We start from the raw sequence: 14897 nt of genomic DNA on the forward strand, positions 1-14897 counted from the left end.
TCAATCTCCTCCAATGTTATGAAGGTCATGAAAATTAGAATCCTAGACTTAGTGGGGGAAACTGGATATTATCTGGTCAAATCACAAAGCCTGGAACTTCATCAATTCACAAAATATATTTGTCAAATTGATTTTTCTACCGAAAGTTTTAAAATATTTAGTTTTTATTATGCTTGAGCCAGAAATGTATAAAATATTTCTCTTCTGCATTTATTGTATTAGAAATAATTTGATTTAAAATTCTATCAGTGAGTCAGAATTAGAATTAGTACATGGGTTGGCCTAATCACTGGACTACATATATCCCTGTGAGTGGAATTAGTACATGGGTTGGCCTAATCACTGGACTACATATATCCCTGTGAGTGGAATTAGTACATGGGTTGGCCTAATCACTGGACTACATATATCCCTGTGAGTGGAATTAGTACATGGGTTGGCCTAATCACTGGACTACATATATCCCTGTGAGTGGAATTAGTACATGGGTTGGCCTAATCACTGGACGACATATATCCCTGTGAGTGGAATTAGTACATGGGTTGGCCTAATCACTGGACGACATATATCCCTGTGAGTGGAATTAGTACATGGGTTGGCCTAATCACTGGACGACATATATCCCTGTGAGTGGAATTAGTACATGGGTTGGCCTAATCACTGGACGACATATATCCCTGTGAGTGGAATTAGTACATGGGTTGGCCTAATCACTGGACGACATATATCCCTGTGAGTGGGATTAGTAGGAAGCTGGCTTATAGAGAAAGAAAAAGGTAGGGTACAAGAGAAATGGATATTTGCTTTGCTGAAACTACATACATATATTTTTGAGGAAAAATGGTACAATGAGAATAAAATCTGGAAAAATATTCAAATTGTTATATTTTTAGAATTGACTATACCTTTCTAACAGAAATCGATGCATTCTATTGGTAGACAATGGAATTGTTTTACTTAGAAAATGAAGAGTAACTGAAATTCTTTTCCATAACTATTCAATTTGTGTGCTAATTTTTTTAATATTGCAAAAATAGTACCATGACTGTACTATAATCAAGGCCATACACATAAAAACTGAAAGAATAAGAAAAGAAATAGACAAGGAGGGTTAGAACAGCTACTTTATGCATACACAATTAAAATTAGAGTCTTTAGAATTAAATTGTAATTTTCTACACTGCTCGATTCATTCAATTATGTCTTCAAACCTACATAAACGTAAATTTATTCTTACATAATTGAAGAGTTTCTGAACATGGGATACACTTTCTGTGTTGTGTTTTGTAACATATCTCTCCACAGTACCATAATTCAACCTTATCTATTATCACACAGATACAATGAATAGAAAAGCATCACGAGATTTCTCCCATAATATCACTGTATTTGTAACTTAAGGGATACCAACAATTACACTCAGCATCACAATAATAGATTCAATATACAACTGCCTACCAACTGAGTGTCCAAAAGATTAACTATTTTATTGGCACCCAACCAACTACTAAGTAGCTCCCTGTGACTTTGTTTCAAATATGAATACATTATCTCCTTTCACACAGCCCTAGTCTTCTTTTGTTCTATGTTCATTAAAATATGCAAACCAGTAAAAATACATAAGTCATCAAAAATACACTCAAAGGACCAGGATATTAAAGTTTTTTAAGTGTAAGCCTCAGTGGAATAAATGTATTTCTCTGCACAATAAGCTGCTGTGTCATTAACTTAATAATTTGCTGCATTTAAAACTCAGCTTAACATTTTTTTCTTTCTTCTTCCTCCTCTTGCTATTTTCTCTCATTTGGCAAATATCCATATAACATTAAAATCAGTCTGGAAGGGTAACTGAAAATGTTAGCACACTAAATTCTTTATTTCCTGCAGGAAAGCAGGCAGTGAAATGCAAACAGTATTTGCACTTCACGTAATCAAATGATTGCTTTGCTCTATAGGCAGGCATTAAGTAGCTATTGTGTCTGACAGTGCGCATGGGTATATATTCTTTGTGCACTTAATTTACATTTTTTTTTTTTTTGAGACAGAGTCTCACTCTATTGCCCAGGCTGGAGTGCAGTGGCCCAATCTCGGCTCACTGCAACCTCCACCTCCCTGGTTCGAGTGATTCTCCTGCCTCAGCCTCCTGAGTAGCTGGGATTACAGGCACACACCACCGTGCCCATCTAATTTTTGTATTTTTAGTAGAGACAGGGTTTCACCATGTTGGACAGGATCATCTTGATTTCTTGACCTCGTGATCCGCCCGCCTCGGCCTCCCAAAGCGCTGGGGTTACAGGCATGAGCTCCCGCGCCTGACCCTTAATTTACATTTTGACATTTCTACTAAGAACTTCTTTTTATATCAAGGACTGAATGCAAAAGGAAGTTCTACCTGGCTGAAGAGTTCTCAACTTTAAGAAAATTAGGACATGGAAAATCTACCAAGGTTAGGCCTGTTTCCATAGGCCTACAGTTTCTGCAGTTCCAACATAACAGGAATGAATTAGCATGAATATTTAAATGGACGGTTTTTGCTTCTGAATCAGTTCTATATCCATACACATATCTCTTTTATTTAATCTTGAATCCATTTGCTAGTAGCACCCCTCTATAACTGCTATATTTCTAATTATCACAAAATATTATCCAGTTGTAGCAATTAATAGATATGTAATGACAAACTTTTATGATATAAAGCAAAGCAATTTTTACAAATAAAATTATATTTTTAGAAAATTCGTATATGCTAAAATGTTTCCTTTTTGGTTCCATCAAAACAAATATTAAAAAATATACCTACAAATTAAGTACACAGAATCAAAATTCATGTTTCTAATACATATTTCAAATGTACTATTTTTGCATAATTCAATTAGAAATATTGGAAATATATATTTGCATTTAAAGATGATTAATTTCTCATTAAAATAAGAATACCTCAGTCCTCAAAATTGCAATTTACATCTCTCTTTCTCTCTTTCTCATTCTCTTTCTCTCTATATATATGTGTATGTATGTATAGATAGATAGAAATAAACAGATATGTAATGTTTATGTTAAGTAATTTCTCTACAGAACCAATACAGTGTTATAAAAATAATTCAGAATCTACATGCATATCAAAACTTTAAATTACAGATTACTTCTTATTTGCCTTCTTATAAAAATTGAGTCAAGTAATCACATCTTGTATTTTGATATAAATCTCCAAATTAGAATATTTGCTATGAGAAAAAAATTAATACTTCACCATTAATTTATATTAACAACACATAAAGCCTATAAATCTTAAAATATAATTTCAACATCAAATATAGAAGTAATTGATAAATGTTAATATTTATTACACTCAACTCATGCAATTGCTAATTTATTTTTATTTATTTATTTTTTTTATGGTAGTTGATCATTAAATGTTTATTGAATGAAAACTCCAAGGTCGGATTCTGTGTTACTTTTCTTGCTTTGTCATAGCTATTTCTTTCTTTTTTTTTTTTTGTCATAACTGTACCTATGTCCTATTTTTCCCATCTGTGTTGAGTAAAAATGAAATCAAACAAGAAATCATGAGATGGGCCTCTCAAGGAAGTGTGCTGGAAAGCTGAAGTTTGCATTAGTTGTACTTTTGAATAAGCAGATACAATTTATTAGAAAATATTTCCCCTAGAAAAGGGATACATAGACCTAATGATGTTACCTCATGTTTCCTTAAGTTTCTTTATTATAATTTAACATATGCTATGAACATATTTCTTAGAAAAATGGTGCATTTCATAATTCAAGAGTAATGACAAGCAAAATAAATGTAATTCAATTTCAAAATAATACTTTGGCAAGAGTAATAACTACTAAATAGAGGAAACACGACTAGCCTATGACACGTCAAATCATGTGCAACAAAATTGGGCTGTAATGGGATGTTGAGTTATATATCAGGGAAATAACATACTTCCACTTTTCTCAATTAAAACAAGCACAGTAGGCCAGGATGATCTCGATCGCTTGACCTCGTGATCTGCCCGCCTCAGCCTCCCAAAGTGCACTCCAGCCTGGTGACAGAGTGAGACTCTGTCTCAAAAAAACAAAAACAACAACAACAACAACGAAAACCAAAAACCAAAAACAACAACAAAAAAAACAAGCACAGTAGGAGCAATCTTTACCCCAAAACACTCACCTATGGTCAGCTGTCCAGTTAACTGCCCCATGTGATTTCTTGCATTCACTGTGACATTCCTGTCAGACTGTAAGACCAGTGGACTATCCTGGGAAACATGTATAAAATAAATAAATCAAATAGAAAATAGAAATATAGTCAAATTTACGTAAAATTATACTTGTTTGGATATTCTCAAATTATATTTGTTTGGATATTCTCAAAAATTTAATTTGTTTGCTCCATATTAGACAGTTAATTTAATGTCCCAATCATTGGTGGACAATGTACAAAACTGAGAGCCTCATAATAATTACTTCCAGAATATTTCATTTTCATAAGTGGGTACCAACTATCAGATGCAAGCATTTCCAACCCTACTGATTGTTGCACATCAACGGTGTAGTAACCCTTTTCCTTTTTCACTCCCAGTGTCCTCTATGCCCGTCTGTGCAGATATTCCAGACGCTATCCCAATGGCAAAAGTCCCTTTTTAAGTTTAAGTTGCAACTTTCAGATCTCAGCTTAAATGCCACCTTCTCAAAATTGGCTCATCTAATCAGTGTAACTACAGAGTCTTTCAATCCTCAAACTCCCAATGCCCATTTAGTTTGTTTAAAGCACTTATCACAAAGCAATTTAATTTTACGTGTCTATTTGGGATTTTTTGTTTGCTTGTTTACTTAATTTTGTCACAAAAGGAAAGATCCAGGGGCAGGAACCATGACAGCCATGTCTACGCAGTTATGTCACTATTACTCAGTATGCTGCTGAAGGAAAGAATTTATGAAGTGTTGACTGAGTAGATAAAAAAATCTTCAGAGTAAAATTCATACTGTAGTACCTTATTTTTCAGTCTCGTGGAAATGCTCTGTAAATCATACAAGGATTTCACAAGGAAGTATATAGAATATAAGATTTTCGTAAATTCTCCCTTTAGGACTTATAACTCGGGTAACATGTTGACTTTTATCAGTAATTTAGCATTTAACAGTAAAATAGTTGAGTGAAGAACAACACTGCCTTAACAGCTCACATATTAGGCTTCTGTCATACCTCTCTCAGACAAGTAACATCCAAATCCCTGCATTCTCATTTTAATGATCTAAAACCTAAGTAGGGTGATCATTTACAAATATCTATTAATTTATTCAATAAATATTCATTGCATACTCACTATGTACAATATAATGTTCTAGAGGTAGGACGTTTCAGTGATCAAAAAATAGAACAATACTTGCCCTCTTGGCGCTTGCATTGTGAATGTTGAAATACTACGAAAATCTCCTCCAATATCATCCACACCATCTAGGCAGTATGTCATGTCTATGTCAATGACAATACACAAGTGCTTTCATATGTAAGCTATATTAAAACTCTCAATATTAGGATTTGGAATTTGTGATTTGGAGATATATATATATATATATATATCTCATACATATAAAATTTTTATTTCTGCAGTTTTAAAAGAAAAAAGTCTAGTTTTATTTCCATAGGTGTAACTATGCTACAGACATTTATCTCCTAAAAGATCTAAAATATTTAAAATTAATTACATCATCCTAATCAAGTGATACATCCAAATCCTGTTTAAAGGATTTGCAAACAGTTATCTTATACCCAGTAAGAATACTGCTGTCTCTTGATAATGACATAAAGACGATGGTTCATAAGTGAACACACACACACACAATTCTATACAATCTTGGCAAAATTCAACCTAAGTATGTTAAAAAGGAGCTTTGAATCAAATACATTTAAATATATGAATGTAAGAAACAGGAAAAGTCTATGAAACATCTTGCAGTTCAAAAAATTGTGAAAAAACTGTAGGTCAAAATTATGTTCACTTTCTCTCAATATTTGTATGATATAGCATATATGAATTTGGTTTAGCATTTTAAAATATATGACACTATATGTTTTTATTTGAGTTACTAGACATATTAAACATAAGTTTCTGTGAACAGTAGAGTAAAACAGCATAAGCATTCGTATATATAATTTGTAGACTATGTAAGTATAAGAATTATTGCCTTATTACACATGTTAAAATAGAATAATTAGGTTGAGAAGGCAATGGAGAGTTTACTTAATTTAAAAGAGAAATAGACTTGGTAGAATTGAAAGTTTAGGCTGGGCATGGTGGCTCACACCTGCATTCTCGGCACTTTGGAAGGCTGAGGTGGGAGGATCACTTGAGGCCAGGAGTTTGAGACCAGCCTGCCCAACATGGCAAAACCTCATCTCTACTAAAAATACAAAAAATTAGGCAGGCATGGTGGTGGGCGCCTGTAATCCCAGCTACTCGGGAGGCTGTGGCAGGAGAATCACTTGAAGCTGGGAGGTGGAGGATGCAGTGAGCCCAGATTGCACCACTGCACTCCAGCCTGGATGACAGACTGAAACTCTGTCTCCAAAAGAAAAAAAAAAAAAGAATTGAAAGTCTAAAAGTTTAATCATTCCACATCTTTGTTTGCAACATAGCAATCTCCTTTTACTCTAACCACAGAGAACTTGTTGAAGTTCTGTCTCTAGCACCCTTCCCTTCTTTTCATATAATTCTCCTAATTTTTTGTCAGAATTAAAATTTTATATCTAGATTAAAATTTCACTGTGATAGCACCAATAATCTTTTTACTTAGTAGAACCATAAACATATAGCTCTCAGAGGTAGTGAGTTATTCTCTACGCTGTGTTCCTACGAACATCAATATAGTATTATGCTATACTTATTTATTATAACGTGATCAAGTGAGCTGAACCAAAACCAAGTATCTATTTTTCATAAATGAAATTTGATGCCTGTAGGATCATCACTTCCATCCACAAATCACATAATCATTTCTGTATTTTATATCAGTACCATATCTTTGTGGATTAGATCCATTGCTCATGCATTTGAGGTTTAACACGTGACTTTTTGCACACTATCCACTCAGTACTAATTAAAACACACATATGTGATAAAAATGTATAATGATGAAAAATCTTTCAGTCATTTAAGGGAGATACAATCCTAAGCAATTCATAAATCTGATCTTAAATATATGTTTAAGTGAGAATCAGCACCAACATACCACCTCTTAACAAAAAAAAAAAAAAGAAAGACATTTAAGAAATGTTTTCCCTAAATAAAGAAATGAATGCTCCTTAAGTTTTATGTCTTCTTTCTTGTGTTTGTTTCTCCAAAGTTCTCTATATGAGAAAATGAGAAAACAACCGAGACTAATATTTTACTCCATTCCACTGTCTGGTTTATATCCTTTATATTATACTCCTGTGTTCCAAAATTTTGAAAGCTAATACGTGGTTTAAGATATTTAAATAGACATAGTAGTACTCTTTTATAGTTTATTCTTGCTGAGAAGATAAAAGAGAGAAATCTATTTTGGTAATATTTTCTCATGGATTAGTAATCAGATATTTAAGCTATGTAAAAGTAAGAAAGTTAATATATAGCATGATATGCTAGTATAAATATATAATATTTATATATACCATGATATGCTAGTATAAATATATAATATTTATAAGAGCATGATATGCTAGTATAAATATATAATATTTATATATACCATGATATGCTAGTATAAATATATAAATAATATATAATAATATATAGCATATATATAATATATAGCATCTATATAAAATAATATGTATATAATATATAGCACGATATACCAGCATAAATATCTTTTTTTTGGGAAAAAGAAAATCTTTATCTTCTGATGTAATTATTTTTCCTCCAAGCCAATAAATCTCCCATAGCAGAAATAAGGCATCTCATGGTTTTCTGGAGCTGACCTGAACTTGGCTCTAGCTCTAGAGGACATATCCGCCTTCTTACGTCACTCTTTAGACAAAGGAGACAAGTGATCCAGTGATAAAGGCAATGAGACTGTTAAGTGGGCCTGAGAGGTTCTGCTTACAATTCTATTACACACATATTGTTCATGCCAAGGGCATGGCTGCAATTTTCTAATTGTTAGAGAAAAATAATGAAATATGTTCTTCTCATTTTAATATTTTTTGTGATAGGCTACGCATATGACCAATGGAAAAATGATTTTTTCTTTTTATTTCTATTGCCTTCACTTTATTTATAACAAATATCTACTGAGTGCCTGTAATATATTCAGCACTCTGCTAACCACTGGGTACAAAAGAGAAAGAAAGGAGACAGACTTCTTTCTTTTCTGGAGTTCCCAATCTGGTAGCCAGACAGACAATAAACCAGATAATTAAAAATCATACAAACGGAGAATATTAATAGTAACAGGCTGGTGTGATAGAGATTTCCCTTAAAAAGCATTAGTAATATTGTTGAGAAGATATGGGTGTTTCAGGCAAGGATTTAGCTTCAGATGCTCATTCTCTCCGGTTTAACTATTACATTAAGTCGTAGTGAAACAGCAGTAGTACAAACAGCAACCAACATTTACTGGCCCTTAATCAATGCCAGACACTGCTCTAAATACTTTACATATATGAGATCACCTACTTATGAAGCTTACAATAAAATCATCCATGAAGAGTCAAGATAATAACATGATTGTAAGACAGACAGGGGACACTGACTGTTTGAGTTCAAGCCCAGGGGCTGCCAAATGCTGATTTTGCAAGTTACTCCACATTTCTGTATCACAGTCTCTTCATCTGTAAAATAGGGGTCATAGTACATAATGTACGGGCTTGTTATAAGGATTAAATGAGACAACATTTATGCAAATGCACAGATCAGAGCCTCCCTCTGTTGATGGCAATGTCTGCTTTTATTATTTAATCCTCATTTTAACTATAGTATTTTACTGCTGATAATACTGGATACCGTCACTTTTGTTTCACAAATAAATATGGTACAGAAAGATTAAGTCACTTCCTTCAAATGACACAGCTAAAAAAGGTAACAAGCCATGTTGGAACTCCATAATTTTGTTTCAAATATGCCGTCTACCACGAGGAAGTACTGTGTTTCTTGGGGCTCATCTAATTCTAGATTTTCTGAAATGTCAAACCAATATAAAAAAATAAGAAATTGAATTCAACAAAATATACTTTAAAATTTCTTTAAGCATTTTGGTCTCTAAAAGAAACATCTTATACTCACACACACAAACACATAAAGCTTAAAGTGTAAGATATGATCTCTACTTTGCTGCTATCATCCAGGTTTTGGTAGCATGACATTGTTCATCTTGTTTCATTTTGTCTCCTCAGATTCTAAAAGAGGAGGGTATGTTATAAACAGTCACCTGACTACACATTTTAGAAAGTATTGCCTATGAATCTCCCTACTTCGTATTCTGAAAGAACATCATTAGTGACCTATTTTGTTCAGTGTAGATGATGTGAATTTGGTATGTTGTTACCTAAGTTTATATAGTTTAGAAGATAAATTTTCTTCTCAGGGATGGAAATAGAGAATTTGCCAACAAATCTACCTTATCCTCAGTTCCTCTCATCTTCCTAAATATTCAATCAGCTGTGTCAGAAATATTTCTTGAATGCATCTTTTCCTGTTTTTCCATGCCTACTTCTCTAACAGATTCAAAACTCACATCGCAATAACCACTTGATTTTTCACATCCAGTGTTACTTAAAAATAGTTTTAAAACATATTGGCATACTTGAATGAAAACAAAACAAAACACTGATTGATTCCTAACTCTCGGCTTGAAACAAATTTATGTTCACAAAATGTAATGTTCTTCAGAATGTGACCCGATTCTACTTTTCTATGTCTACTTCACCTCACTTCTGTTATTTAAGAGTAAGCCAAATTTCCCATTTTTGTCAACTACATACAACTTATATTTATTTTCACCTTCAGTTTCCCAGGCCTGAAATTCTTATCCATGTCTCTTTATCAGGAAAAAGTATAGACATTTTTCCAATCCAGGTCAAAGTCCTGTCCTCTGTGAAGCCTTTCTACTCTGCCAGAGTTAAATTCACCTCCCACCCTTCAGTTCCTCAGTCAGTGTTGACATCTATCACAGTACTCGTTGCAGGCTTTTTGACTTACTTTGTTTTAATCATTCATGTGATTTGTAACCTCCATTTAACTGAACTGTCCTGAAAACATAGTATGCTGTCAATTACTTTTTCTCATACAGACTTTTAAAAGTATACTTTGTGTCACACTTGACACATAGTTTATGTTCAATAAATGCATGTTGAGTGAATGAGCTGAACTGAGCACTTTACAAGATCCAGCCTACATGGGTTTATGTGGATTTGTGTTCAGATCACACCAAATTTAGGAAGCCATTATTCCCCTTCTTTCTTCCTTCTTCCTCCTCCTTCTCTTCCTTCTTCCTCCTCCTTCTCGTCCTTCTTCCTCCTCCTTCTCGTCCTTCTTCCTCTTCCTCATTCTTCTTTTTCTTCCCCAGAGCAAGGTTGGTAAAAATTCATTTCAGTGAAACAAGTCATATCAAATTATTATTTAATGGTTATTCATCATCCCTGTGCCCAAGGCAGCTATGTCATTCCTTTCCTTAATATTTGACCCATTGAAGCTGCAAAACAAGTATTCATTTTATTCTTTGAAATAAAAAGTAAAAGCTGGGCACGGTGGCTAACGCCTGTAATGCCAGCACTTTGGGAGGCCTAGGCGGGCAGATCACGGGGTCAGGAGATCGAGACCATCCTGGCTAACACGGTGAAACTCCGTCTCTACTAAAAATACAATAAGAAATTAGCCGGGCATAGTGGCGGGCACCTGTAGTCCTAGCTACTCAGGAGGCTGAGGCAGGAGAATGGCATGAACCCGGGAGGCAGAGCTTGCAGTGAGCCGAGATCGCGCCACTGCACTCCAGCCTGGGTGACAGAATGAGACTCTGTCTCAAAAAAAAAAAAAAAAAAAGAAGTAAAAATTATTTTTATACTTGAAATTCATTTCCTTCAGAATGCAAATCATCTAATTATTGAAATTTTTATTTTAAAGGGAGAAGTGCTTATTATGAAAATAAACTTATCTACAGCTGTTTACCTGACTTCCTCAAATTCTGCACTCACTTTTTTTTTTTTTTAAGAAAGTCAATAATACCCAAAATAACACAGAAAAAGCAATGCAGAAGTTTATCAGAGAACTTTAACAAAGAGATTGAAATAATTTTTTTTCAATGCAAAAATTTAGTTTATTTAGTGAGCTTTTTCGGTCTGCACTCACATTTTAACTGAAGTAATGCAGGAGAGAGATATTATCTATGTATCAATCAACTTTATGCATTTCTACTCTGATACTTTTATTGAGAATTTCCCCACTTGGTTTAGTCTCTGTTATGAATTAGCTAGTCATGGAGGCCACTGCTAGGAATCTCTTCTGAGAATGCTCTATGACTTTGCATTGTCCTTCTGGCTTCTGTCCACTTCTTTAAAGCTATACAGTAATGAGAGTAGTCTCCTTCCTGAAGCTCTCTTTCTCTCAACTGATAATACGGATGGTATTGATGAATATGTATCCAGAATGATGCTGCAGGGAGCAGTTTTACACATGACAGTCCATTTACAGGGAATCTGGGGTAATCTGTCACTTCCTGTATCAGTTAAAAAGCTCCAACTCCACCTTTAGCCATGGGTGGGCTTAGGAAACAAATGCTTCTAGACTCATTATCCTAAAAGGGAATAGTACTATCTCTACCTAAAGTAACAAAGATCCAGATAAATCAGACACTGCTGTTGCTTTAGTCAGATGAAAAGATGCTTCTTCTTTTCCTCTTAGGCAACATTTGCAGCAACTAGGAGATATCCTCCTCTTAGCACTTCTAGGTTGGGTTGCCACTTTTCCACTCCAGCTGCCTCTTCAGTTATTCTTGAGGGTAACCGTGCCCTCACACCAGCCCCAGGGTTCCAACCCTATCCACTCTGAGTGCTACTGTCTGTCCAGTCAGTATGTTCACTATGGGAGCATGATTGAGGTACACCTCAATTGATGAGGCCAAAGAGACTGTATGTTGACTAAGTAGAATTTAGACATTGTGTCTTATTTTGGTGAGCAGAAAGAAATGTAGAGCATATGTGAAAATTTACTTTGTGTAGAAGAGTAGGCAATCTGCAGATTTAAAGCAAACGACTAAAGAAAAGCAGTGATTTTCCACCACTGGATGAATGGTTTAGCCAATTTGTATGCCCAAAGAAATCAAATTTTAATGGAATTAGTTATTTTAAACCACTTATGTTAATGGATAGAGGAAATAATTAAATTTTCTGGAATGGAACTACCCAGTGGTGAGTTGGTAGATTTTTTAAACCAAGCACTGTACAAAGATTTTTCCCACTTCTTTTTTAATAAAATGATAGTTCATTTCTGTAGCATTGCACGCTTATGGCTTGGAAAAAAACAAGTGATGAGTTATGTAAAAAGCTTGTGAAACTTTTGAAACTATTAGCTACCATGATCTTAATTTAGTAACTACCTATCATGATGATGGTGATGATGATGTTAATGATGACAATATGTGAATGTAGAGAGTATCCCAGATGTGTATTTGTATATGATATATAGTTCATGTTATATGAGTATCATGAATGATGAAAACTAGAAAGTAAGCAGGGAACTAAGCCTCTATTAAACTGGTTTTCTTTTATCTTGGTGGGAATTGGTAAGAAGCCTCTGTATTCTAAACATTTTAAATGACATCATATTTAAATAAGAAATTCACCTTTCTCAAATAAGTTGGATATGTTTTCCAATAAATCTCTAACTTGAAGCAGGATAAAGAAACAGAGAGCTTAAGAGAAAAAATTGCCTGAGAGTATTTTCCACAGATATATTTTCATTTACGATAATTACATTTGTACTAGTTGAAAAAAAATCTTTTTTTTCTCCAAAAATCTGCTTGGATTATGACGGGTTTCAAATATCTGAAAACATTAGGGCCACATATTTAGTTGACTGTATGTGCATGTATGCTATAACTTAATTTCTATAGAAACAGATGAGAAAAACCAGAGATAAAATAATTATGACAAATATGTTTCTATAATTAGAAATAATAATGCAATTACAAAATATAAACAATTGGCTATAAACTCAAATAAGTACAACATGGTTATAGTACCTGTGATGGTTAGTTTTGTGTCAGTTAGATTGGACATGGGTGTCCAAATATTTGGTGAAACATTATTTTGAGTAGGTCTGTGAGAGTGTTTCTCAATGAGATGAACATTTGAATCAGTAGTCCCATTCAGGCAGATTTTCTTCCTCCCCAGTGTAGTTGGACCTAAATAGAACAAAAAGGCGGAATACGAGAGAATTCACTCTCTCTGCCTGACTGTCTTCAAGCTGGGACATGAGTCTTCTCTTGCTTTTGGATGCAGATCAGGACTGGAACTTACACCACTGGCGCTTTTGATTTTCAGAACTTCATGTTCGGTTTAGCACAATATCACAGGCTTTCCTGGGTCTCCAACTGGCTAACTACAGATCCTGGGGTTTCTCATCTTCCCTAACTGCTTGAGTCAATTCTTTATAATAAATCTCTTTATTTATTGGTCTGCATCTCTAGAGAACCCAGACTAATACAGCACCCATATTATTTACTAAAGGAACATGGCAAAAATATGCATGAATATGAATGCTAAGCAACAAGGAGACTTTGCAAGTAGCAATTATTGTGCTTGTATGAGACACTATGATTTAGCATACTTTGAAGCATTTTGTTAATTGTGGTTATACCTTAGCTATATCTGAGAAGGCAATACTGCAGGAGAAACATTAGAGATAATCTATCTTTCAACTTCTATAGTCATTACTTTGAAGATCTCTAGCAATTCTTATCCTTTCCTTCCTCAACTAAATAAATGGGGGATGGGGGGATTATTCCTGAGATTACTTTTTCAAATGACTGGAGTGATTTCAAACTTCTGACATTTTTCTACACTAATGTACGATAAGCCAAGCCCTTTAGCCTCCTCACAGGAAAATATACTGATGGCAAGACTTTGAGCCAGAAGCAATATAAATATGTCTAGCTAAATCAAAAGAGTAAGTATATCATGTGTGGTGAGCAGACGTTCAGAATATGTCAGACCAAATAGCACATGACACGACTAAGAAGATTACTCCAACCCAATGCTTACAAATCAATAATGTGCATACAAATCATCTGAAGATCTTTCTAAATGAAGACCTGCGTTGAAGCCTAAGATTCTGCATTTCAAATGAGCTTCCAGGTCATGCCAACAAAGCTGGTCTGCAGATTACTCTTTGAGTAGAATGACTCTAACAGCCCAGCTGAGGTGCAGGACTAGAGATGGACTTCCAAAAAGCTCCCAGCCAGAACCTTTTAGATCTGGAGTGTGGTCCCAAATCATAGATCAAGTAGAAAATTGCAATTGTTGCAAAAAAAATAATTTTGAACTATTTCCCAGCCCATGTTAAATCTACAAATCTATAAATTAGAATGTTTGCCCTCCACATCCCAATTTCCATGGGAAAGACTGCTCACAAAAATGTGTTGATTTTTTTTAAAGCAATACTGCAGTTAAGCTACATTTTCTAATCTTTTTTATACTCAGGCATAACCATACCACCATGTTATAATCAGCAGAATGTGGGCAGAAGTGATATAGGACATTTACAGGCCTGCATTATAAAAATCTGCAGTGTGCTAGCCTCTCCACCTGAGGCCCTAGAGCGATATGGAAACACACATGGAAAGAATATGGGTCTCCATATATCTGCATGGATCAGAGCCACCACTCCTACAAATACCACTGGATTGTGGAGTGA

At 34.4% G+C, this 14897-nt stretch overlaps 1 protein-coding gene across 1 annotated transcript in view; it reads right to left on the reverse strand.

Moving 5' to 3' along the window:
- Window positions 1–14897, reverse strand: part of SGCZ (sarcoglycan zeta) — a 242505-nt gene that overhangs the window by 145396 nt on the left and 82212 nt on the right. Inside the window, exon 3 of the mRNA XM_063726381.1 lies at window positions 4178–4265. Coding sequence (XP_063582451.1) covers window positions 4178–4265 — 88 coding nt within the window. The remainder of the gene's footprint in view (window positions 1–4177; window positions 4266–14897) is intronic.

This window comes from Pongo abelii, chromosome 7, assembly GCF_028885655.2.
Source record: "Pongo abelii isolate AG06213 chromosome 7, NHGRI_mPonAbe1-v2.0_pri, whole genome shotgun sequence".
NCBI classification, from domain to species: domain Eukaryota; kingdom Metazoa; phylum Chordata; class Mammalia; order Primates; family Hominidae; genus Pongo; species Pongo abelii.